At 48.4% G+C, this 25699-nt stretch overlaps 1 protein-coding gene across 1 annotated transcript in view; it reads left to right on the top strand.

Moving 5' to 3' along the window:
* The window catches only part of LOC122928614 (testicular acid phosphatase homolog), a 156204-nt gene that overhangs the window by 40452 nt on the left and 90053 nt on the right, over positions 1 to 25699 (top strand). Inside the window, exon 2 of the mRNA XM_044281622.1 lies at positions 23426 to 23521. Within this exon, the coding sequence (XP_044137557.1) occupies positions 23426 to 23521 (96 nt within the window). The remainder of the gene's footprint in view (positions 1 to 23425; positions 23522 to 25699) is intronic.

Genomic DNA, 25699 nt, shown 5'->3' with positions numbered 1-25699 from the left:
GATATGTGCCCGCTCACAGTAGTTATGCCCTGATATGTGCCCCCTCACAGTAGTTATGCCCAGATATGTGCCCCCTCACAGTAGTTATGCCCTGATATGTGCCCCTCACAGTAGTTATGTCCTGATATGTGCCCCCTCACAGTAGTTAATACCTGATATGTGCCCTCTCACAGTAGTTATGCCAGATATGTGCCCTCTTCACAGTAGTAATACTCGCACATGCCCCCTCACAATAGTTATGCCCAGATATGTGCCCCCTCACAGTAGTTATGCCCAGATATGTGCCCTCTTCATATTAGTTATGCCCTGATATGTGCCCTCCTCACAGTAGTTATGCCCTGATATGTGCCCCTCACAGTAGTTATGCCCAGATATATGCCCCTCACAGTAGTTATGCCAGATATGTGCCCTCTTCACAGTAGTTATGCCCTGATATGTGCCCTCCTCACAGTAGTTATGCCCTGATATGTGCCCCCTCACAGTAGTTATGCCCTGATATGTGCCCTCCTCACAGTAGTTATACCCTGATATGTGCCCCCTCACAGTAGTTATGCCCAGATATGTGCCCCCTCACAGTAATAATGCCAAGATATGTGCCCTCTTCACAGTAGTTATGCCCTGATATGTGCCCTCCTCACAGTAGTTATGCCCAGATATGTGCCCTCTCACAGTAGTTATGCCCTGATATGTGCCCCCTCACAGTAGTTATGCCCTGATATGTGCCCCCTCACAGTAGTTATGCCCTGATATGTGCCCCCTCACAGTAGTTATGCCAGATATGTGCCCTCTTCACAGTAGTAATGTTCACACGTGCCCCCTCACAGCGTTTGCATTTCTTTCTGGCAAAGCTACCTGGTTCCGGCCCGCGAAATTTAGCTGGTTCTGACCAGATATGTGCCCCCTCACAGTAGTTATGCCCTGATATGTGCCCCCTCACAGTAGTTATGTCCTGATATGTGCCCCCTCACAGTAGTTATACCCTGATATGTGCCCCCTCACAGTAGTTATGCCAGATATGTGCCCTCTTCACAGTAGTAATACTCGCACATGCCCCCTCACAATAGTTATGCCCTGATATGTGCCCGCTCACAGTAGTTATGCCCTGATATGTGCCCCCTCACAGTAGTTATGCCCTGATGTGCCCCCTCACAGTAGTTATGCCCAGATATGTGCCCCCTCACAGTAGTTATGCCCTGATATGTGCCCCCTCAGTAGTTATGCCCTGATATGTGCCCCCTCACAGTAGTTATGCCAGATATGTGCCCTCTTCACAGTAGTAATACTCGCACATGCCCCCTCACAATAGTTATGCCCAGATATGTGTCCCCTCACAGTAGTTATGCCCAGATATGTGCCCTCTTCATATTAGTTATGCCCTGATATGTGCCCTCCTCACAGTAGTTATGCCCTGATATGTGCCCCTCACAGTAGTTATGCCCAGATATGTGCCCCTCACAGTAGTTATGCCAGATATGTGCCCTTTTCACAGTAGTTATGCCCTGATATGTGCCCTCCTCACAGTAGTTATGCCCTATGTGCCCCCTCACAGTAGTTATGCCAGATATGTGTCCTCTTCACAGTAGTAAATCTCACTCGTGCCCCCTCAGTAGTTATGCCCTGATATGTGCCCTGCTCACAGTAGTTATACCCTGATATGTGCCCCCTCACAGTAGTTATGCCCAGATATGTGCCCCCTCACAGTAATAATGCCAAGATATGTGCCCTCTTCACAGTAGTTATGCCCTGATATGTGCCCTCCTCACAGTAGTTATGCCCAGATATGTGCCCCCTCACAGTAGTTATGCCCTATGTGCCCCCTCACAGTAGTTATGCCCTGATATGTGCCCCCTCACAGTAGTTATGCCAGATATGTGCCCTCTTCACAGTAGTAATGCTCACACGTGCCCCCTCACAGCGTTTGCATTTCTTTCTGGCAAAGCTACCTGGTTCCGGCCCGCGAAATTTATACCAAGTCTAGTGCGGCCCTCAGACGAAAAATGGTTGGGCACTACTGATTTAAAGTGCCTCTGATTAACCCCAAATAAAGTTCAGATGCTCTAGTTGGTCTTTCCTGAAATTTTCTTAGTCGCATCCCACAGCAAAAGCCATGGTCCACAGAGAGCTTCCAAAGCATCAGAGGCATCTTATTGTTAAAAGGTATTAGTCAGGAGAAGGGTACAAAAGAATTTCCAAGGCATTAGATATGGAACACAGTGAAGACAGTCATCATCAAGTGGAGAAAATATGGCACAACAGTGACATTACCAAAATTGATTAAAGGTGAGAAGAAAACTGGTCTGGGAGGCTACCAAGAGGCTTACAGCAACATTAAAGGAGCTGCAGGAATATCTGGCAAGTACTGGCTGTGTGGTACATGTGACAACAATCTCCCTTATTCTTTATATGTCTGGGCTATGGGGTAGAGTGGCAAGACGAAAGAAAGCATTTTCTTACAAAGAAAAACATCCAAGCCAGGCTACATTTTGCAAAAACACATCTGGAGTCTCCCAAAAGCATGTGGGAAAAGGTGTTATGGTCTGATGAAACCAAAGTTGAACTTTTTGGCCATAATTCCAAAAGATATGTTTGGCACAAACACAACACTGCACATCACCAAAAGATCACCATACCCACAGTGAAGCATGGTGGTGGCAGCATCATGCTTTGGGGCTGTTTTTCTTCAGCTGGAACTGGGGCCTTAGTTAAGCTAGAGGGAGTTATGAACAGTTCCAAATACCAGTCAATATTGGCACAAAGCCTTCAGGTTTCTGCTAGAAAGCTGAACATGAAAAGGAACTTCATCTTTCAACATGACAACGACCCAAAGCATACATCCAAATCAACAAAGGAATAGCTTCACCAGAAGAAGATTAAAGTTTTGGAATGGCCCAGCCAGAGCCCAGACCTGAATCCGATTGAAAGTCTGTGGGGTACTCTGAAGAGGGCTGTGCCCAGGAGATGCCATCGCAATCTGACAGATTTGGAATGTTTTTGCAAAGAAGAGTGGGCAAATCTTGCCAAGTCAAAATGTGCTATGCTGATAGACTCATACCCAAAAATAGTGCTGTAATAAAATCAAATGCTGCTTCAACAAAGTGTTAGTTTAAGGGTGTGCACACTTATGCAACCATATTATTTTATTTTTATATTTTTTCTTCCCTCTACCTCAAAGATTTCAGTTTGTTTTTCAATTGAGTTGTACAGTTTATAGGTCACATTAAAGGTGGAAAAGGTTCTGAAATGATTTATCTTTGTCTCATTTCTTTACATCACAGAAACCTGACATTTTAACAGGGGTGTGTAGACTTTTTATATCTACTGAAAATGTGTAATATGGGAAATACTGTAGGTTGCTATGACTCCACAGCTCAGTACTGGCTTTATCATATAGACATGGTATAAATCCATAGTCCTAAGAACTATTATTCAATGATTAGGATATTGATTAGGTGCACAGGTCAGAGAAGTCAGAAGTATCAAGCTTATAACCTTGTGGCAAAGAAGTAAGCCTATCTACACCTTTTACACATGTACTAAGCTGCAATACCGCACACAACCTTGAAGATGTAAAATGAGCATGTGCGACCAACTGAGTGAGGTGGACAAGAAATAAGGAAAAGAACAAACCGCAGGTGGTGCTATACAGATACATTTTATTGAATAGCATTCTGCTAAGTGATATAGAAGAAACTGTCAGAGGTAAGTGGGTGGGGAGAGCCATGAGCTTCTGAATATCAGGACTCATTAGCATGTGGTGGAGCTGTTAGAACCTAGCAGCATAACACAGGTGACAGATTCCCTTTAATTTAATATGAGGCCTTCACCTTGTCTTGATAAATCAGACCCACTGATCAGACCCACTGTGTGCAAAAAAAAATGCCAAAAAAACAGCAAGTGGCAAAAAAACACCTTCAGTTATCCTTGTGATTGTTTATAACAACTGTATTTTATCGTATTATAAGACGCTCTTTTCTCTTTCGCCTAGGACAGCACCCCTGGGGAGATGGCCTCCTCCTCTGGACAGGAAACAGGAACCCGAACGCCTTATTAAAAGAGGGGTCCTCCCCTCCACCTCCAGTTCTATTTCCTGTCCTAAGAGGCAGGAAGGAATTGGATTGCCGGCACACTACTAGAGCTGCGGGGGCCCTGGCAATTTATGCAAGTGAGGAGGGTTACCCCGAGCGCCATAAGTCTCCATGGGGAGCCGCTGCTAAGTCTGGGCTCCAGAGTCTGTCCCTCACCTTCCGTCCCCTTCCCTAGACCTGGGGGTGGGGGGGTGGGGGGGGGTTTGTACCTTCTGGGCCTTCTGCGAACCTCTGCGGCCGTGTTCGAATGTTCGGCCATCGGCCCGCATATGTCTGCACTTCCGGGTGCGGTGGTGGGAGGAAGCCGACGCTGCGGACCAGAAGGGGAGGGAGCCAGCAGCGCGCGCCGAGTACTAAATGCCCAGCCAGCACACTGCCATGCGGACTGAAGAGCTGGCAGTTTCACATTTGGGCTGAGTTTCCTGTGTAAGGAATGGAGCAGGTTCAGCCACGCTGAGACCACCAATGATACATCGGTACCACGGTGGGGTAAGAGGGGTCATTCCCCAGCAGATTTTAATTTAGTATTGCTTATGGGGTTATGTTTGTTTGTGCCTAGGTGTCTAAGGAGTCTTCCAGAAAGACCTCCAGAGCTAAAGAGAGGGTGTGGGTGTGCAGTTTGTAAAAAGAAGCTACCCTCTGCATGGCTTAACCCCCTTGTCAAGGATGTGTCAGCAAGTAAATGGAAGAGGAAGCTTCATTCTTGATGAGCAGTATTAAGCAGATGATCAGGTATGAGGCCAGAGAGTTGGTTAGCGGATTGATTAAATGTCGCCCCGGTACTTTTGCTGCTGAAGCTAAAGATTCCCCCTCCAGTGACAGCGATATTTTATCTGGGTTGGAGGAAGAAGGAGAGTGTTTGTCATCGGACGATTCTTCTGAGGACGAGGCCACAGAAAAACCGCTGTTTCATACTGAGAACACCAACTCCCTAGTCAAGGCAGTTAGAGCTACTATGGGATTGGATGATCAAAGACCTCAGCAATCAGTGCAAGACTCTATGTTTGAGGGCCTACGTCCTAGAAAGAGGAAGGTGTTTGATGTACATAAGAACATTAAGGTGGTAATTGCCAGGGAATGAAAGAGACTAGATAGGAAGTTTTTCGTTCCTTCCTCTGTTAAACAGATATATCCATTTGATGAAGCGGTCTCTGCCCCCTGGGAAAGGCCCCCAAAGCTGGATGCTCCCGTGGCTAAGATGTTGTCACGGGTGAAGTTGCAGATAGCTGGAACTTATAAATAAACGACCGACTGGCTTGATCCCAAACTAAGGAGCATATGGGTGAGCCCTTCAACACCCTAAGAGCTCTCCCTGACTGCTATGCACATGCAAGGGTCTGAATGGTAGACAATTGCATGCCCACGTACCTAAGACTGTGTGATACCTGAAAACCCTATAATAGTGGGGGGACACGACCACCGGCTCCCTGCACTTAATACGGACGGAGTCAGGGTCACCTAGAATAAAGCCAGCAAGGAAACACAATAAAGGAAAAGACTTATCTGAGCAAACAGCAGCAACAGCCTCCAGCAGTGAACACTTTATCCAGGTAGTAGTATAAACAGCAAAGTGAGGCAGTATGGGAGGGAATATAAAGAAAGATGATTCGTCTAAATAAGTGACACCTGGCAGAAGGAAAGTAGATGACAAAGTGAAACCAAAACAAAGAACGTCATAGAAGAGTTAGAGAAGAACGTCCGTCAGATGTTCTCACAGAACTGGCAGGGACAGATGTCCAGGAAAAATTCTCTACCCTTTGAAGATATGGGTTCCCTTAAGGACCCAATGGACAGAAGGGCAGAGGTATACTTAAAGAAAAATTGGAAGGCCTCTGCAGCAGCCTTTAAACCTGCTATTGCTGCTACCTCTGTTGCTAGGTCCCTAAAGATGTGGATGGGAGAGTTAAAGGCCCACATTAATGGGGGTAACCCTAGGGAGCAGTTGCTTATCTCCTTCCCCATAAACAATGCCCTAGATTTCTTGGCTGATGCCTCTTTAGATTCCTTAAGATTCTCTGCCAGGGCTTCGGCCTTATCCAACTCTGCCCGTAGGGTTATTTGGCTAAAGGGCTGGAATGGGGACGCTTCCTCTAAGGCTAAGCTTTGTGCTATCCCATGTCAGGGTGAGTTTTTGTTTAGCCCAGTCCATGACAACCTTTTTGAAAAGGCTTCCGACAAGAAAAAAGGTTTTCCCTCCGCTAGTCAACCCCCTAGGAGATCTTTCCGTCCTAGATTTAATAAAGAAGGTTTCGAAGGGAAAGAAAAGAGAAAAGCAGTTTTCTGGTGTCACTAGAAAGAATAAAGTATTTCTTTTTTCCGGCTCTGATGCCTCTAAGAAAAAGTCCCAATGACGCCAGGCCCCCTGTCAGAGGTCGTCTGTCTCTGTTTGCACATCGGTGGCAGGAGATTTACGACAGTGCTTGGATAAACTCGGTGGTAAGGGAAGGCCTAACATTACATTTTCAGAGCATTCCAGAGGGGAGGTTTGTGGTCACAGATTACAGTCAGCTATCATTACAGAGGTTCTTTCTCTAATAGAGAAAAAAGTATTGAGAAAGATCCCAGAGCAGGAAGTGACAAAAGGGTTTTACTCTCCCCGTTTCTTGTCAAGAAACCAAATGGTTAATTTCGGACCATAATAAAACTAAAGTGCTTAAATCAGTATCTGGTGTACTAGAGGTTTCGTCCATCAGGTCAGCAGTAAGCAATCTTTTCCTGAACTGCTTTATGGCCACTGTGGACCTGAGGGATGCATATTACCATGTTCCTATCTGTCAGTATTGGGTCAGTGTACCCACCGCAGGTTGGCAGCCCCACGTCCGCATATCACAGCGCCATGGATCCCGGTACTGGCTTACCTGGCCGGAGATGCAGGCGCCCATCAGCATACTGCCACATCTGTCCTCACTGCCAGGTGCCATCTGATGCGCTATAGCGCGCGCACCTCTCCCTGTCTTATGGGAGTAGGCAGCTGGGTCCTGATTGCCGTTCCCACCCAAAGGCAGTGCCTTGTATATTTAAGGCAGCTTCACTTGGCAGGAAGCGCCCAAGCATGGTTGTATTACCTGTTTACTCCTGCTGAAGCATCCTTCTGTGTTCTGGACTGTTTGTTGGATTTTGACCTCTGCTTTGTTTGACCTCGAATCTTTTTATCGCCTGCTTGTTGGATTACCTGGACTAATGACCTCTGCACTGTTTTGACTACAAATCTGCCTGCCGTCTGCCTGTTGGATCATCTGGATTATCGACGTCTGCACCACCTGACTACGCATCTGCCCATTGCCTCCTGTAAGTCTTCCTGGATTCCTGACCCTGCACTGCCTGACAACGAGACCACCTGATTCTACACTCTGCATTTATCTGAACTGTGTTTACCTTTATTGCAAGTTGGTTTCCGTTTATCAGTAAAGCTCTTCTGTTCCGTTAATCTGCCTGTATTAGACTCTGTTCCCACTGCTGTGGTTAGCAGCCTTCTGGGTGGCTGGTGCAAGCACCAGTATCCTGACTCAGAGTCAGCAATATAGGGCTAAAATCAGTCCTCTATACGCTGACCCAGAGGATCCACATCCTCTGGTCGTAAAACTATCCATCTCAGCCATCAAAAGTTTCTGAGGGTAGCAGTCCAATCGGAGCAGGAAGTTCTTCAATTTCAGGCCTTACCCTTTGGGCTTTCGCAGGCTACGAGGGTGTTCACGAAAATTGTTTAAAAAATGATGGCCAATGTGAGGGAGAAAGAGATAGCCATCATACCTTACCTGGACGACTTTCTTCTCTTGTCCGAAACGTATGGGGCCCTTCAGAGGCAGATTGCCTGGTTGAAGGAAGTTCTAGAAAAGCTAGGATGGGAGATAAATCTAGAAAAGTCCAGTTTATGTCCAAGCCAGAGGTGCAACTTCCTGGGGATGATTCTAGACTCCAGAGCCCAGAAGTGTCTGTTGCCCCTTCAGAAGGCCTTACAAATCAAGTCCAGGGTCTAACACATTCGCTCGCACCCGTCTGTCACCCTAAGAGAGGCCATGTCTGTGTTGGGCCTCATGACGGCTGCAATTCCAGGAGAAGAATGGGCCCCAGGGGCGTCATTAGGTCAGAACATTCGGGGCTGGAGTCCTGGATGTTTTGTCCAGTGCCCCAAATGCAAGGCTGGCGGGGGCCCGCGGCGCCGCTCTAGCTAATTTATTCACTTGCCTCTGTGTAATCTCGCACAGGCGCACTGGCAGAGGCATCGTCAAGCGATGCGCCGTCTTCCAGCGCACCTTGTTTGACGATGCCTCTGCCAGTGCACCTGTGCGAGATTACACGGAGGCAAGTGACATGAATAAATTAGCTAGGAGGCGGCGCTGGGCGTGGAGGGGATCTGGGGATGACACTTATGGGGGATCTGTGGGGTTGCCCAGACCGCTAGGCCCTTCACTGTAGTTATTAACCCCATTCAGCAGTCCCCCATTCACTGAAGGGGGGACTGCTGAAAGGGGTTAATAACTACTGTGAAGGGCCCCCCCTTTGGTGATGAGGGCGTGGCTTCATGGGGTGGGGGCTTCACGTGGCCTCGTGCCCCGGATCTCTTCAGACTCTAGCAATGCCCCTGATGGGCCCAATATCATTCAAGAATTCTACAACTTCAGATTTTACAGCAATAGGACAGATGTATACTCTCGCCGGACTAAGAGGTATCTCTATCTCCTCGGATTCTGAGCTCCTTGAGGTGGTGGAGTGGTGGATGAATTTAGAGAATCTTCAAAAAGGGGTTCCATGGATCAGAGAAGCGGTTCTTCTTTTGACTACAGATGAAAGTCCATCCGGTTGGGGATCCCATGTGGAATCCCTTCTGTTGCAGGGGAGCTGGGACAGCAGAGCCTTATCCCAGTCTCACAATTTCAGGGAATTAAATGCGATCAAGTTAGCCCTGGAACAGAGTCTTCCAGTTATCAGGGGCAGAAATGTAAATATTTACTCGGACAACACAACAGCCATAGCCTATATCAATCGGCAGGGAGGTACAAGAGCTTTGGGCCTCATGTCCCTTACCCATCAGATAATTGCAGAAGCTTCTCGATCTTCTCTTTCTGCTCTGCATCTCAATGGCTTGGACAATGTGAAAGCGAACTCCCTCAGTCGTCACCAACTAAACCAGGGGGAGTGGTCCTTAGATCAGAGGGTTTTCAACCAGGTCACAGCATTATGGGGGATTCCGGAGATAGATCTTTATGCCACCAGATCAAACAGAAAGTTAGAAGTTTTTCTATTCCCTATCTCCGGGGGAACATCCGAAAGCTGTGGACGCATTGTTTCAATCTTGGAGACAGGGATTTCGCTATGGCATTCCCCCCCTAAAAATTTTACAGAGGGTTCTTAAAAAGATCAGAGAGGAGGAGGCCACTGTAATAGTTATAGTCCCCTTCTGGCCGAGAAGAGTTTGGTTCTCCTGGCTCCGCAGGTGTCATGGTCTTACCTCCTTGCTGTTCCCTTCGTTTGACATGTGCTGGCGGCCATCTTGGTTTCTGGGTTTTCTTGTAGCCTCCCACCCTGCGGCTCCTCCTTCCCACTGGGAGGAGCTGGATGCCCAGCTCATATATATAGGAGGTCTGTGGCTTCAGTTCCTTGCTTGGTCCTCCTGTGTTCACATGCTTCCAAGACTGCTGCTGCTTCTGGTTCCTGATCCTGGCCTCGTCTGACTACCCCGTTGGTTCCTGATTCCGGCTTCGTCTGACTACCCCGTTGGTTCCTGATTCCGGCTTCGTCTGACTACCCCGTTGGTTCCTGTTCCTGGCTTCGTCTGACTACCCTTCTGGTTCCTGACCTCTGTCTCCGCAAGACCCTGCTTCGGTTTAGCCATCCGTTCGGACTTTGCTTACGGCTTGCTCTTCAATAAAACCTTCTTATTTTCCACTTATCTCTTGTTGTACGTCTGGTTCATGGTTCCATGACATTAGGACCAAGCCATGAATTCTGACGGTACAGGGCCACCCTCGCTACCTACGCTGGTTGCCAGACTTGATCAGCAGGATCACCTGTTGGGTCGGTTCGCTGTGGCGTTGCAAACCCTGCTTGAACGCACGGCTCATTTAGCTTCCGTTGCCGATGGGTCGGTTGTCGCTCCTGGGCCCGCTCCTACTGCCGCTCCGGTTGTTGCGCCAGAGTCTACCCTGACACCTGTTGCTGCGCCTGTGGTGTTTCAGGGTATGACCGTTTCTGCCCCCCTTCCACAGCGCTTTGGGGGAGAGCCAACTCAGTGCCGAGGTTTCCTTAACCAGGTGGGCATTTACTTCGAGTTGCTGCCACATGCCTTTCCTACTGAGAGATCAAGGGTGGGCTTCTTGATCTCGCTGCTCTCGGACAAGGCCTTGGCCTGGGCCAGCCCTTTATGGGAGAACAACAATCCGGTGGTTGCCGAGTTTTCCGGTTTTGTTGCTTCTCTTCGGAAGGTATTCGATGTGCCGGCTCGTGCTGCCTCTGCTGCGAAGCTCCTTATGTCCATCAGACAGGGTTCACGATCCGTAGCTGAATACGCCATTGAGTTTCGTACCCTGGCAGCAGAGGTGGGCTGGAATAATGAGGCTCTGGTCGCTGCTTTCTCTCATGGTCTCTCGGATGCCTTGAAGGATGAGGTTGCAGCTAAGGACCTACCAGTGGAGCTCGAGTCTCTTATTTCTTTCCTGATTTTGATTGACACCAGACTCAGGGAGAGACCTTCCTTTAAGGAGAGCCTGCGGAGGTCTCCTAACAGATTGGCGCCTACGTTTGCTGTCCCACCCGTGCCTCCCTCTCCTCCCACGCCTCCTGGGGATGACTTGTCTGGGGGTGAACCCATGCAGCGGGGGTTTGCTCGCCTGTCTGAGGGGGAGAGGGTACTCCGGAGACGCGAGGGCCGATGCATGTACTGTGGTCTCGGTGGGCATTTTCGGTTGGCATGTCCGAACCGTCCGGGAGAACGCTCGCACCTGAGGTCCTGTCGGGGGCAGATCTTGGGTGGAGTCTCCTCGTCCCCGGTTTCCCGTGTTGACAAACCACTGATCACGGTTGTCCTCTCCTGGGTCGGGGGCTCGGTGACGACCCAGGCGTTGGTGGACTCTGGTGCTGGTGGTTTGTTCATTGATAGAGTGTTCGTTGCCGCCAATTCCATTCCTCTGCAGCCTCGAGGTTCCCCACTGGCTCTTGAGGCGATAGACGGCAGACCCCTTCTGCCGCCACACGTGACTCATGAGACCCTTCCAGTGGGGATAGCCATTGGTGCCGTTCACAGAGAGTCGGTCTGTCTCCAGGTTATTTCGTCTCCACACTACTCGGTGGTCTTGGGGTACCCCTGGCTCCAGAAGCATAATCCGACTTTCGATTGGAGATCGGTCGAGATCCTCTCGTGGTCACCGCAGTGTGGGGCTAGTTGCATCCATGGGCCTGTCAAGTTGCTGTGTACTTCCTCGGACTCTCTGTTGCCTCCTGAATACGAAGAGTACCGGGATGTATTCGATAAGGTGCGCGCGGTTGCCCTACCTCCGCACCGCCCATACGATTGTGCCATAGAGTTACAATCCGGTGCCGTTCCTCCTCGTGGCAAAGTCTATCCACTGTCGGTAGCGGAGAATGAGGCCATGGAGGAGTACGTGAGGGAGGCGCTTTCACGCGGACACATTCGCAAATCCTCGTCCCCGGCAGGGGCTGGATTTTTCTTTGTGAAAAAGAAGGGCGGCGAGTTGAGGCCTTGCATCGATTACAGGGGTCTCAATCGCATCACGATCAAGAACGCTTACCCGATACCCTTGATTTCCGAGCTGTTCGATCGCCTCAAAGGGGCCACGGTCTTTACCAAACTCGACCTGAGGGCGGCATATAACCTGGTAAGGATCAAGGCGGGCGATGAGTGGAAGACCGCGTTTAACACCAGGACCGGTCATTATGAATCCTTGGTTATGCCCTTTGGGTTGTGCAATGCGCCCGCAGTCTTCCAGGAATTCATCAACGATGTTTTCCGTGACCTGTTGCAGCAGTGTGTGGTGGTCTATTTGGATGACATCTTGGTATATTCTGCATCCATGGAGGCCCACATTCTGGATGTCAGACGAGTGTTGCAACGCTTACGAGAGAACAAGCTGTTCGGTAAGCTTGAGAAATGCGAATTTCACCGATCCCAGGTAACCTTCTTAGGTTACATCATTTCCGCTGAGGGGTTCTCCATGGATCCTGAGAAGGTTACGGCTGTCTTACAGTGGCCCCAGCCCAGTGGGCTTCGTGCCCTGCAGCGCTTTTTGGGCTTCGCCAATTATTATCGGAAGTTCATCAGGGACTTTTCCATGCTAGCCAAGCCTCTCACGGATCTGACCAGGAAGGGCAGTAATCCTCAGGTCTGGCCGCTCGAGGCCATCCGAGCTTTTGAGGCTCTAAAGTCCGCCTTTGTGTCGGCTCCGATTCTGTCGCATCCCAACCCTGGGTTGCCTTTTGTCCTCGAGGTGGACGCGTCTGAGACGGGAGTAGGCGCCCTCCTGTCTCAGCGTAGAACACCAGAGGGTCCTCTGCTTCCTTGTGGGTTTTACTCCCGGAAACTGTCTTCCGCGGAGTGCAACTATCAGATTGGTGACAGGGAGTTATTGGCCATCGTGCAGGCCCTTAAAGAATGGAGGCACTTGCTCGAGGGCTCGGTGGTTCCGGTTCTCATCCTGACGGACCACAAGAATCTGACCTACCTCTCTGAGGCCAAGAGATTGACACCACGTCAGGCCAGATGGGCTCTGTTCTTGTCACGTTTTAATTACGTGGTCTCCTACCTACCCGGCTCCAAGAACATCAGAGCGGATGCCTTATCACGGCAGTACTCCGAGCTGTCCGGGGAGGAGTCGATTCCGACTACGGTCATACCCCCGAATCAGATCCTGGCCGCTATTCGCACCAGCCTGACTTCTCCTCTGGGTGAGCAGATTTTGGCGGCTCAATCTGGTGCTCCCTCTGGGAGACCCAACGGCAGATGTTTTGTGCCTGAGGAGTTGCGCACTCGGTTGTTGCGAACCTACCATAACTCCAAGGCCGCGGGGCACCCTGGAAAGAATCAGCTGTCCTGGGCGGTTTCACGTCTGTTCTGGTGGCCTTCTCTACGTTCCGACATCGCCGCATATGTAGCGGCATGCTCCGTTTGTGCCCAGAGTAAGTCCCCTCGGCACCTTCCGTTGGGCCTTTTGCAACCCATAGCCACCGGGGAGCGTCCATGGTCACACCTGGGGATGGATTTCATTGTGGACCTCCCTGCATCCCGAGGCCATACGGTCATTCTCATGATTGTGGATCGGTTTTCCAAAATGTGCCACTGTGTTCCTCTCAAGAAGTTACCCTCTGCACAAGAGTTGGCCTCGATTTTTGCCAGGGAGGTCTTCCGGTTGCACGGTTTGCCCAAGGAGATTGTGTCGGATCGGGGGAGTCAGTTTGTGTCCAGGTTCTGGCGCGCCTTTTGCTCCCAGTTGGGGATTCATCTCTCTTTCTCCTCGGCCTACCACCCTCAGTCCAATGGGGCCGCAGAACGATCCAATCAGGCCTTGGAGCAATTCCTTCGTTGCTATGTCTCCGATCACCAAGACAATTGGGTTGACCTCCTGCCTTGGGCTGAGTTTGCCAGGAAACACGGCGGTGAACTCTTCCTCTGGGACGTCTCCCTTCATGGCCAATTATGGGTTCCAACCTGCCGTGTTACCGGAGGTATTCTCTCCCCAGGATATTCCGGCTGTGGAGGATCACCTTTCCGTCCTACGTGCTTCTTGGGTACAGATCCAGAGGTCCCTTGAGGTCTCTGCGCAGCGCCAGAAACTCCAGGCTGATCGCAGACGAGCGCCCGCTCCTTCCTACCAGGTCGGAGACCGCGTATGGTTGTCCACCCGCAACCTCAACCTTCGAGTGCCCACTCCCAAGCTGGCGCCTCGCTTTGTTGGTCCCTTCCGAGTGCTTCGCAGGGTAAACCCGGTAGCCTATGCCCTTGCGCTTCCTCCTGGCATGCGGATCTCCAACGTGTTTCATGTCTCCCTGTTGAAGCCACTGGTGTGTAATCGTTTCACTTCCTCGATTCCTCGGCCTCGTCCGGTCCAAGTGGGCAATCGTGAGGAGTATGAGGTGAGCAATATCCTGGACTCACGCCTGGTCCGCGGCCGGGTGCAGTTTTTGGTCCATTGGCGTGGTTATGGTCCAGAGGAGCGTTCCTGGGTTCCCTCCGCAGATGTCCATGCTCCTGCTTTGCTCCGAGCCTTCCACGCACGCTTCCCTCAGAAACCGTTCCTTACTCCGCGGAGGAGGGGCCCTTGAGGGGGAGGTACTGTCATGGTCTTACCTCCTTGCTGTTCCCTTCGTTTGACATGTGCTGGCGGCCATCTTGGTTTCTGGGTTTTCTTGTAGCCTCCCACCCTGCGGCTCCTCCTTCCCACTGGGAGGAGCTGGATGCCCAGCTCATATATATAGGAGGTCTGTGGCTTCAGTTCCTTGCTTGGTCCTCCTGTGTTCACATGCTTCCAAGACTGCTGCTGCTTCTGGTTCCTGATCCTGGCCTCGTCTGACTACCCCGTTGGTTCCTGATTCCGGCTTCGTCTGACTACCCCGTTGGTTCCTGATTCCGGCTTCGTCTGACTACCCCGTTGGTTCCTGTTCCTGGCTTCGTCTGACTACCCTTCTGGTTCCTGACCTCTGTCTCCGCAAGACCCTGCTTCGGTTTAGCCATCCGTTCGGACTTTGCTTACGGCTTGCTCTTCAATAAAACCTTCTTATTTTCCACTTATCTCTTGTTGTACGTCTGGTTCATGGTTCCATGACAGCAGGATGTCAATAGCAACCCGGTGGGTGCTTCCGGAGCCTCAGGAGCTTCTGTCTCAAGGTCCAGTCTTTCACCCAGAAGTAAAAAAATCTTTATCTGACTGCTTGGCTCTTGAGAGGGAGATTTTAAAAGGAAGAGGTCTTTCTGAAGAGGTAGTTAACACTCTGTTGGCCAGTCGGAAGAGGGTTACTTCTGAGATCTACCTTAGAGTTTGGAGGGTGTTTTTTAGATTCGCCAATAGACCAGTGGATGTGCTAGAGGTTCCTGACATTTCGCTAGTGCTAGAATTCTTGCAGGAAGGTTGAAAGAAAAAACTCAGGCCCAGAGGCCTAGTACTTTAAAAGTCTAGATATCGGCATTAAGTGCCTGGTTATAGTTTAGACTAGCAGTTCATCCCTGGATCAAGAGGTCTGTTACAGCTCTCTCCAAGTTATCACCAGTCTCTAAGGTCAAAACCCCTCCTTGGGATTTAAACTTGGTCTTCTCTGCGCTCTCTTCTGACCCCTTTGAGACGATTCATAGTATCTCCCCTAAGATGCTCTCCCTAAAGCTTGCTTTCCTGCTTGCCATTACCTCGGCTAAAAGGGTTAGTGAGATCAGTGCACTCTCTGCTGATCCCCCCTATTTGGTTATCTCAAAACCCCTCCTTGGGATTTAAACTTGGTCTTCTCTGCGCTCTCTTCTGACCCCTTTGAGACGATTCATAGTATCTCCCCTAAGATGCTCTCCCTAAAGCTTGCTTTCCTGCTTGCCATTACCTCGGCTAAAAGGGTTAGTGAGATCAGTGCACTCTCTGCTGATCCCCCCTATTTGGTTATCTTGGAGGATCGGGTAGCGATTTCTCCTGATCCTTCTTTTTTACCAAAAGTCTCTTCTCATTTTCACCACTCTCAGGAGATAGTGCTACCTTCCTTCTGTGACTCCCCTAAGAAAGAATCAGAGTTCCATTGCCTAGATGTTAGGAGGTGTATTTTACAATATCTGAAGGTTACTCAGCCTTGGAGAGCCTCCTCTCGTCTGCTGCTTTTGTTTCAGGGAGCTAAGAAGGGTTCTGCTGCCTCCTTTCAGACCATTGCTAGGTGGATCAGACAGGCCATTGCCTTAGCTTACTCTTCTAAGGGACTAGTTCCGCCCTCTGGGTTTGGGGCTCACTCTACAAGATCTGCCTCCACATTATGGGAAGAGAGAGCTTCAGCTTCAATTGAGCAGATTTGCAGGGAAGCTACCTGGAGTTCTCCTCATTATTTTTTTTAGGCATTATAGGCTACAGCTACCCTAGGCTCAAAGAAAAATGATTAATGGTAAGTGTAATCCAATATTTTTACCCACAAAAGTGAGGAAAAAGTAGCAGTGCATCTTATAGTCCAAATGCTTATTACCGTTTAAATTATGGAAGCGGTCATCAGCAGGCGGGAGCCATGGGGATCGTGAGGGAAGCGCTGCGTTGGCTGCACTCATCCTCCCTGGTCTTCTTCCGGGCTCTGCCATGCACTAGGTCCTAACGCCATACAGCGACAGGATGTTGCGCACGTAGGTGCGCACTATGACCTGATGCTGTGCGATATCAGGTCACAGTGCAGTGCGAGCCGGAAGAAGACCAAGGAGCAGTGAGTGAGTGGCAGCGCCATCCTGAGGGGGTCTGATCTGAGGCTGATAGCGCTTGAGGGTCTGATTTGGGGGTCTATCAAAAATATTTTTCTAAATCCTAGGTGCATGTTATAGTCTGCTCTTATAGTCTGGAAAATACAGTAGTTAAAAACTGCTAGACAAAATTCATGCATGTAAGGACTTTAACTCTTTAAAGATCAAGCCTATTTTGGCACTTTTTCTTCTATCGATGTAGCCATATGTGGGCTTAATTTGTTTAATATTACAAGTTTAGGGTGTCTCTAAATTATTGATTAACTTTTATGATGATTTTAGAAAAGAGGGCGAATGGAAAAAAACACAGCAATTCAAGCTTCATAGGCCTGTTTCACACTGCTGGCTGGAATTCTGGCAGAACAGCTTGCCAGTGCTCTCCGGATCTGGCATTGCCAAATGTTACCGGAATGCCCAACAGCCCACATTTACTATAATGGGGTCTGGCAGAGATTCAGCCGCTACCCAATGTCTTGGCTGGCATACTGCAGCAGTATTTGATTCCCAGCATATTTTCTGGGTAGTGGCTGGATTTCGGCCAGACCCCAATATAGTCAATAGGGACGGCAGGCAGTATGGATCCAGAGAACTCCTACTGGCAGTGTGAAAGAAGCCTTTTCTATAATGTAAGGCTACTTTCACACTTGCGGCAAAGTGAGCCGGCAAGCAGTTCCGTCGCCGGAACTGCCTGCCAGATCCGTCAATCTGCATGCAAACGGACAGCATTTGTAGACGGATCCGGATCCGTCTCACAAATGCATTGCAAGAACAGATCTGTCTCTCCATTTGTCATATGGACAAACGGATCAGTTTATATTTTTTTCCCACATTTTTAAAGGTCTGCGCATGCGGTATTTTAATAAATTAATGCCAGATCCGGCATTCTGGCAACTGATCCGGAATTTTGGACAGGGATAATACAGCAGCATGCTGCGGATTTCCTCCGTCCAAAATGCCGTTCAGTGACTGAACTGAAGACATCCTGATGCATCCTGAACGGATTTCTCTCCATTCAAAATGCATGGGGATAAAACTGATCAGTTCTTTTCCGGTATTGAGCCCCTCGGACGGAACTCAGTGCCGGAAAAGAAAAACTCTAGTGTGAAAGTACCCCAACTTTGTTATATCGGGCAATAACATACAGTGTATGTGTATTTTTTAAAATATTTTGCTAAATAAAACCACTTTTTATGATATTATCATATAAAATATTTTTCTTTATTGTAAATACTTTAAAAATAAATAAACATATCGGTAATTTTTGTAGTTCCACTAGGGAACTTCACAATAGGATCTTCTGATCACAGATAATAGGCAATCAGGCCATGTCTTTGTGTCCATCACATTCCAAAAATAACTTTTGTTTAATGAAAATTGGCCTGATTTGATTTGAAAAAGGAAAATACTTGACAGTGGTTCAACTTAAAGGGAACCTGTCACCTCCAAAAGTGATATAAAACTGCCAGCATTACCTTATAGCAGCCCCTAGTCTGTAACTGATCATGTGTGTGAGCCAGAAATTCGCTAATCCATACTTCAGAAAAATGCTTTTTTAATCTCACTGAGCGCTCTGTTTGCAGTCATGCTTGAAGTCAATGGGGCAGCGGCCTCCTTGCTTCACGTCAAGCAATGTCCGCCTTTTCCCCGCCCCCTCCTGACTATGATGTACATATTAACCATTCCTTAGGATCGTGCCAGTCTGGCGCCTGCACGGTGCGCCGCTTGTGACTGCACGATCCCATCTCGGGCTCCCGCAGTCAGCCGGGCATAATGTTGTAACTGCGCATGCGGTGGCCGGCTTGATTCGGCGCGCCGGCGAGTTATATTCACAGGCAAGCCAGTGATCACGTTTGCGCTGTGAATATAACTCACCGGCGTGAGCGCGGAAGCCGATTATTGCTGGCACGCGCCTGACTTCAAACAGAGCGCTCAGGGAGATTAAAAAATCGTTTTTCTGAAGTATGGATTAATGAATTTCTGGCTCACACCCATGATCAGTTACAGACTGGGGGCTGCTATAAGGTAATGCTGGCAGTTTTATATCACTTTTGGAGGTGACAGATTCCCTTTAAACAGTTAAAAAAAATAAAAAATCTCGCAGTGTCATTGTCATGGTGCAATCTTATAAAGAGCGTTTCTCAATGACCTCTATTTGGAGAGGACATACAGATATGACCCATTGTACATAAACCTCTGCCTCAAGTTTCGGTTTCTGAACTGGAATATTTTCTATTTGTGACATTAGTAAGAGGGGTTATTAGGGATCATATGAAAACTTATCCATGTTGTGATATCTGCACATTCAATTTAATGTCAAAGGAATATTCAGACTGTCTTGTCATGGTTTATTACAGAAATTACTTTTGCTAAATTGTGGAAAAACTGTCATTTAGCTTCAATTCTGCTCTAGCAGAGCATTGGCAAAAAATCTGCCATGGTGACTTCTTCCACTCATGACTCAATCATGCTTGTCCACCCATGACTCAATTGTGCTCCTGAAAACAGCAGAGCCAGATTGTGCCCCGCACAGTAATGGCACTGGGCTGGCTTCTCCAGTCTCCTCCCTGGCAGAAGAAGGGTTCATGCTGAGGAAAGACCTGAGCTAGCTATCCCCCTCTCTCTCAGAAGGCACCAGGGGCGGATTAAGTGCATGATAGGCCTGGGGCTGTCTACCCAACTTGGACCCCTCCCCTCCATTTTAGTTTAGTTTTTTTTGTATGAAGAGGCTGCAGTGTTTCGGGAGCGCCACAGTCTGTTCCTAGGCCATTTTACATCTCTAGACTAAAAAAAAAATACTCCAAATTACCCTAATTTGGCTCCTAAACTGAAAAATGTGGCCAAATTTAAAATACATATTATAATAATTATAATTAAAAAAAACTTGGAGGACATCCAGGGACATCTCCTGTCATGTCCCATCTCTTCTCCTCTGTTTGACCCAGACCGCCATGACAAATTCTTTCAGCTGCATCTCATCTCTACAGAGTTTGTAACACAGACACGTTAGATTTCTCACTATTTCCATCAACCTCCCCATCCTGGTGTCCTCACAGTGTCATCATGCTGCCTCTCCCAATACTGTGCTTGTTGTCCTCCCCAATGCCCCAGGTACTATACTGCTGAAAAAATTGTGACCCTAATAGACATAATTGGGGTAATTTATCAAACTGGTGTAAAGTAGAACTGGATTTCCAAAAGAGCTGTCAAAAATGAAAAGGTGGAATCGGATTGGCTGCTATGGGCAACTAAGCCAGTTCTACTTTACACCAGTTTGATAAATTACCCCAAATGTCCCTATAGTGTCTACAGCAGTTATAATGTCCCCTTGAGGGCCCCCAGTAATAATAACACCCTATATTGTGCTTCAGGTAATAATCTCTTATAGTGTCCCCAAAAATAATAGAATTGCCCCTACAGTGCCTCCACAATAGCAACGCCCCCCACGCTGCTCCATATAGTAATTTCCCACACACTGCCCCCACATAGTGATCCCCCATAGTAATTTGCCCCCACACAGTAATTTCCCCCACATTGCCCCCATATAGTATTTTCCCCCAAATAATAATTTCCCACACAGTAATTTCCCCTACATTGCCCCCACAAAGTAATTTCCACCACACTGCCCCATATAGTAATTTGCGCTCACATAGCAGTTTCCCCCACACTGCCCCAAACAGTAATTTCCCCTACACTGCCTATATAGTAATATCCACCACACTGCCCCCATATAGTAATTTCCCCCACACTGTAGTTTCCCCCACACTGCCCCTACATGGTAATTTCCCCCACACTGCCCCCACACAGTAGTTTCCCCCCACACAGTTATTTCCCCCACACTGCCCCATATAGTAATTTCCACCACACTGCCCCCCCCCACAATAGTTTCCACCACACTGCCCCCACACTGTAGTTTCCCCCACACTCACCCATATAGCAATTTCCCCCACACAGTAATTTCCACCCATATAGTAATTTGCCCTCACATAGCAATTTCCCCCATTCTGCCCCTACACAGTAATTTCCCCCACATTGCCCCCACATAGTAATTTCCACCACACTGCCCCCACAAAGTGATTTCCCCCACACTGCCCCTACACAGTAATTTCCTCCACACTGTCCCCACATAGTAATTTCCACCACACTGCCCCATATAGTAATTTGCCCCACATAGTAATTGCTCCCATAATAATTTACCCCCACACAGTAACCCCCCCATAATAATTAACCCCCACCTAGTAATTTGCCCACATACAGCCAGCCACAATATAGTAATTTCCCCCTGATGTACTGTATCTTCAGTAATATGTCCTCCTGTGTGTCTCCCCCATGTCCCCCAAAGTTGGCACAAAAAAAAATAATAATAAAAGCTAAATACTCACCTATGTCCAGGTGCGCGATGGCAGGTGTACACGCGTCACTGTGCTGCGTCCCGGCACAGGCGCGCAATTACATCATTACATCATCACGCCCACCTGCGCCGGGATTTCACTACTGCATAGGCCTGAAGCCTATGGCGGTGATTGGCGGCGGGGCAGGGAACTATGCTCTTCCGTTCCCTGCCACAGTATGTGGGCATTCGGGTCAGTGTTAGCTCCCCCAGCAATGCTGGGCTCGAGGCTGCTGACCCGAATGCCCCTATTGTAATCTGCCATTTGCGGGTACCCAGGCCAAAGGCTGGTAGCCCAAGGTTTGTGGCTCAGTAGTCTGGATGGCTCCGTGGTCACAGGACTGGTGACCCTGGGTCTGTGGAGTGGAGAAACACAAACCAAACAGATACATTGTTACATTTTTCATCTGTCATAGATTTGAAGTAGAACTTCAATAATACTCAATGGGAATGACAAAACAAAACAGACAAAAGCAAGTCTTCAGACATTACAACATAGCTAAAACAGACTTTCAAAAGGGCAGTCTGTCTGTATTTGGTGGTAAACAAATCTGGCCCTTTCCCTCCAAAACATACTCCTCTTTAGCCCATGTGGTATCTGTGTAAAATCATTAGCTTCTCATTATTAGCTAGAAAGTCCCAAATGTCTCTCAGTATTCATTAACCCTTTCCACCGTGTCATGCAAACACAGTGCAAATGAACAGGATATATATCACAGAAACATATAAATTGCAGTTACACAGTATTAAACAATATGTCAGTGCAAGTTAACCCTTTAAAGTGAAATAAAGTAAGGAGTTGATGGAAACAGGGGAGAATGTCCACAAACATCCAGATTTCAAAGTACCCCTGCTCCAGGCCACTACACACCTTTGGGAGTCTATCAGGCAGATTACCCCCGCATTGCCAGACCTGCAGAGGGAAGCATATTTACCTGCTCCCCACTGTTTGATCTAGGTCCCATGGCCACTGCAGCACTGACATGTCACCCCATATGTCACATGGATCAGTGACGTGACACATGAGGGACTCGTAACTGGAGTAGCAAGTCATTGGCTGCAGTGGCCATGTCCCTGCATCAAACAGGATGTTGATGCCCAGGGATCAGGGTGGGGCAGCGGCAGCTGGGAAGTGAAAGAGATAGAACCCAGTTGCAGGGAGCAGATAAGCATGCTTCCATCCATAGTTCTGTCCATGTGGAGGTCTGCCCAAAAGACTCCCGAAAGTGAACGACTACTTAAAGACCTTAGAAAGAATACAGCTTTTATGCTTCTCCAGTAACTTGTGATTGAAAAATAATCACACTTACATAATCCTTTTCTGAAGCAGAGAGATGTGCCCATGTGTGCTGGATGCTAAGTATTCCATTGCCCTCTCATAAGCTACAAAATGGCAGAGAGAATAGTTGGCATCCCACACACATGGGTGGCACATTGCAGTGAAATAATCATGTCACCTGTGCTGGACCGACAATGTCGGCCTGTTCAGGATGGCCACCATTGCTCAGTGTAAATATGCCATCCATCACACGACAAATGGGAAAACATCTGACAGGTAATTGCAACTTTCATGCATCCCTAAAACTCATGTTTGTCGGAAGCACATCGCCTCATGTGAACAGAGATGTGCTGGCGACACATGAAAAATTGTATGAAGACTAATAATCACATTACCACTCATCCGTACAAAGATAACCTGTAACGGAGGTTGCTGACTGCCGATGTTCCCTTACTCACCACCTCAATCTCCGGATCCGTGGTAGGGTGAGTATTGTCCTCCTTGGTCGCTTCCATCATTGTCCGTGTGGCAGCATTGCGGGGCAGGTAGCTGCAGTGATCAGCTGCTGGTATCTTCCCATTCACTGCTGTGGTCCTGGGCTCTGTCCTTACAGACACCGTCCTTCCTAGAATATGCTCCACGGTTTCCTTCTAGCCCTGGACACAGCATGCCTTTCAGCCTGTTCCCTGTAGCACCTCGTTAAGGGCCAGTACCTGTCATGTCATGTGATTCATGTAACCTGTGTGACCAATTCCAGCCATCCTGCACCTATATAAGTGGTCCAGCCCCCTTCCCAGGTGCCTGAGCATCAAAGGTCCTTGTGTCCTGCAAAGTTTGCATTTGTCTGTGCTTGAGTTCCTGCATTCCAGACCCGTTCTTGTCTTCTGGATTCTGCTTACGTCCGGTCCTTGCCTGCTACATTTTGATTCTCCTGCTGCTGACCCAGATTGCCTGACCTGTAACTGGGCCGCCTGCCCTGACCCATTGCTTGTACAACTCCCCCACTGCCTCATCCTTGGTCCTGCACTGTCACCCCTGGTTACAAGTTGGCCTATTGACTATATCTGTACCTCTAGTTCCTTACTCTCGTACTCTCTGCTCCACCCGGACCAGCTGCTTTGGTGTCCATGATTGGTCAATTACTTACTGTTTCTGCCAGCAGCTTTGTCTGGGACCAGTACACTGCATTATTTTTTTACATGGGGCGTGTGCATATTTTCCTGGGTTCTAGTTAATGTTTTTTTTTTTTTCCATTCTAGGTCTATCGACATGGGGACCGTTCCCCAATTTATACATACCCCACTGACCCCTACAAAGTTACAGTCTGGGAAAATGGACTGCAACAGCTGACGCAGGTACTGTACATTCCAGTAACTACAGCAATTAATTTGCAATTTAAATGGGTTATACCATCAGGACAACCAATTTCCCTATGCCAGTTAAGGCCATATAAACATCATAGAAGGAGATTCCACTTTAGGTCCCCATTATTATCCACAATAGCCATGTATTATGTGATCACCTATGCATTTGAATGTGTGCTATACAATAATATATATTCTCCGTGTTCCACAGAAATCCACTGATTGCTGTGGTGGGTTTATTTGGGAGAACTCCTTTGTGTCTTCACTTCCACTCAGCGTACTTTGTATAACTAAGCAGTTGCAGTTTTTAGATCCATCCAACTGTTGACTGGGCAAGCTGGATAAAGGTTCTTTGGTTTACTAACTCCACATTATACTTTTTCTTCCTCTTTCTTTCTGAAAAAAATGAGAAAATGTTGTAAAATTGTACTTTTTGCAGTTACCTGATATGACCTCAGAATAGTGCATATATTACTGTGATTCATTAATAGAATCGTTAATTTCTAACGATAATTTGTTTTCCCTTAGTCCTAACAGCAGCACAGATGGGGTTAACTGCCCCTGTGGACTGGTAGGACCGGCGGAATTTTAATGAGCCCAAGAACCAATAAACGATCTTCAGCTCCCTGAAAGGGAGGAGATCACCCCCCAGCCCACCGTGTTTTTAACAAGTATGATGTATTTAGGGAGGGATATTTGTGTGCTGCTGTTAGGACTAAGGGAAAACAAATTATCGTTAGAAATTAACGATTCCCTTACGTCCTACCAGCAGCACAGATGGGGAGATAGCAAGATAAAACCCCTAGGGAGGGTCCTCATGCCTGGCAGAAGTAAGAACTGTCTGCCCAAAAGCCGAAAACTCTGCCATCCTAGCATCTATCCTATAATGGGAGATGAAGGATGACTCAGAGCTCCAGGAGGCCGCCTTACAGATCAACTCTAAGGGGAGAAGGCTTCTTTCCGCAACCGAGGTGGAGACCGCCCTAGTAGAATGGGCTCTCACAAACTCGGGAGGATCTAAGGTTTGGGAGACAAAAGCTTCCTTAATGGCCTCCTTGATCCAGCGACTAATGGTGGCTTTAGACGCTTTACGGCCTTTAGACTTACCGGCAAACAGGATAAGGAGATTCTCATCTATCCTGAACTCTCTGGATCTATCCACATAGATCTGGAGGCATCTAGAAATATCCAGCGGATCTCTAGCTGGAGTATCAGAGGAGGAGGCTGTAAACAAAACTGGTAAGGAGATTACCTGGTTGATGTTTTGAAAAGTAGGCACCTTAGGTCTGAAGTATGGTAGAAACTTCAGGAGTACTCTGTCCTGTAAGAAAATAATATATGGATGAATTGCAGAGAAAGCCTGCAATTCAGAGACTCTTTTGGCTGAGGCTATAGCCAGAAGAAAGACCATCTTTAGAGTTAAATATTTGAAATCAACCTCCTCCAAAGGCTCCAAGGGGGGAGATGCTAGACCCCTGAGCACTACTGAAAGATCCCATTGGGGAATGGGTTTCAGTATAGTAGGCTTTAGTCTTTCCGCTCCCTTCAAGAAGCGTTTGATGAGTGGGTCCCGAGAGTATGGCCTGTTGAGACAGGCCGAGATGGCACAAATTTGTACCTTCAAGGTAGCTGGAGATAGGCCTCTATCTAATCCGTCCTGAAGGAAATGTAATATCGCAGGAAGGGGCGGATCTGCAGACGCCACCTGTTTGGAATCACACCATGCCACGAAGATTCTCATGATCCTGGAGTAGGCCTTGTTTGTAGACTCTGCTCGGGAATGCGACAAAGTTCTCAGGACCGACTCGGAAAGCCCTTCTATGTTGGGAAGGGACTGATCAACCTCCAGGCTGTCAGGTTGAACCTGTGCAGATCTGGGCAGAGGTGAGTGTCCCACGACACCAGGGTCTGCTCCGGGGGGAGTCTCCAGTATTGTCCCCGACTCATCTGAATGAGCTGGGTAAACCAGGATCTTTTGGGCCAAAACGGTATGATGGCTATTACCGAGGCCTGATCCTGACGGATTTTCATCAATACCCTCGGTATCATGGAAAAAGGAGGGAAGATATAAGCCAGCCTGAACCTCCACGGTATCGACAGAGCATCTATCGCCAGGGGGTTGTCTTCCCGGTACAGGGAACAGAACCTCAGCACCTTGGCGTTGAACCT

The sequence above is a fragment of the Bufo gargarizans genome, chromosome 2, assembly GCF_014858855.1.
Source record: "Bufo gargarizans isolate SCDJY-AF-19 chromosome 2, ASM1485885v1, whole genome shotgun sequence".
Taxonomy (NCBI): Eukaryota; Metazoa; Chordata; class Amphibia; order Anura; family Bufonidae; genus Bufo; species Bufo gargarizans.
Note: the sequence above shows the minus strand (reverse complement) of the source record. Positions and strands in the feature narration are given on the sequence as shown.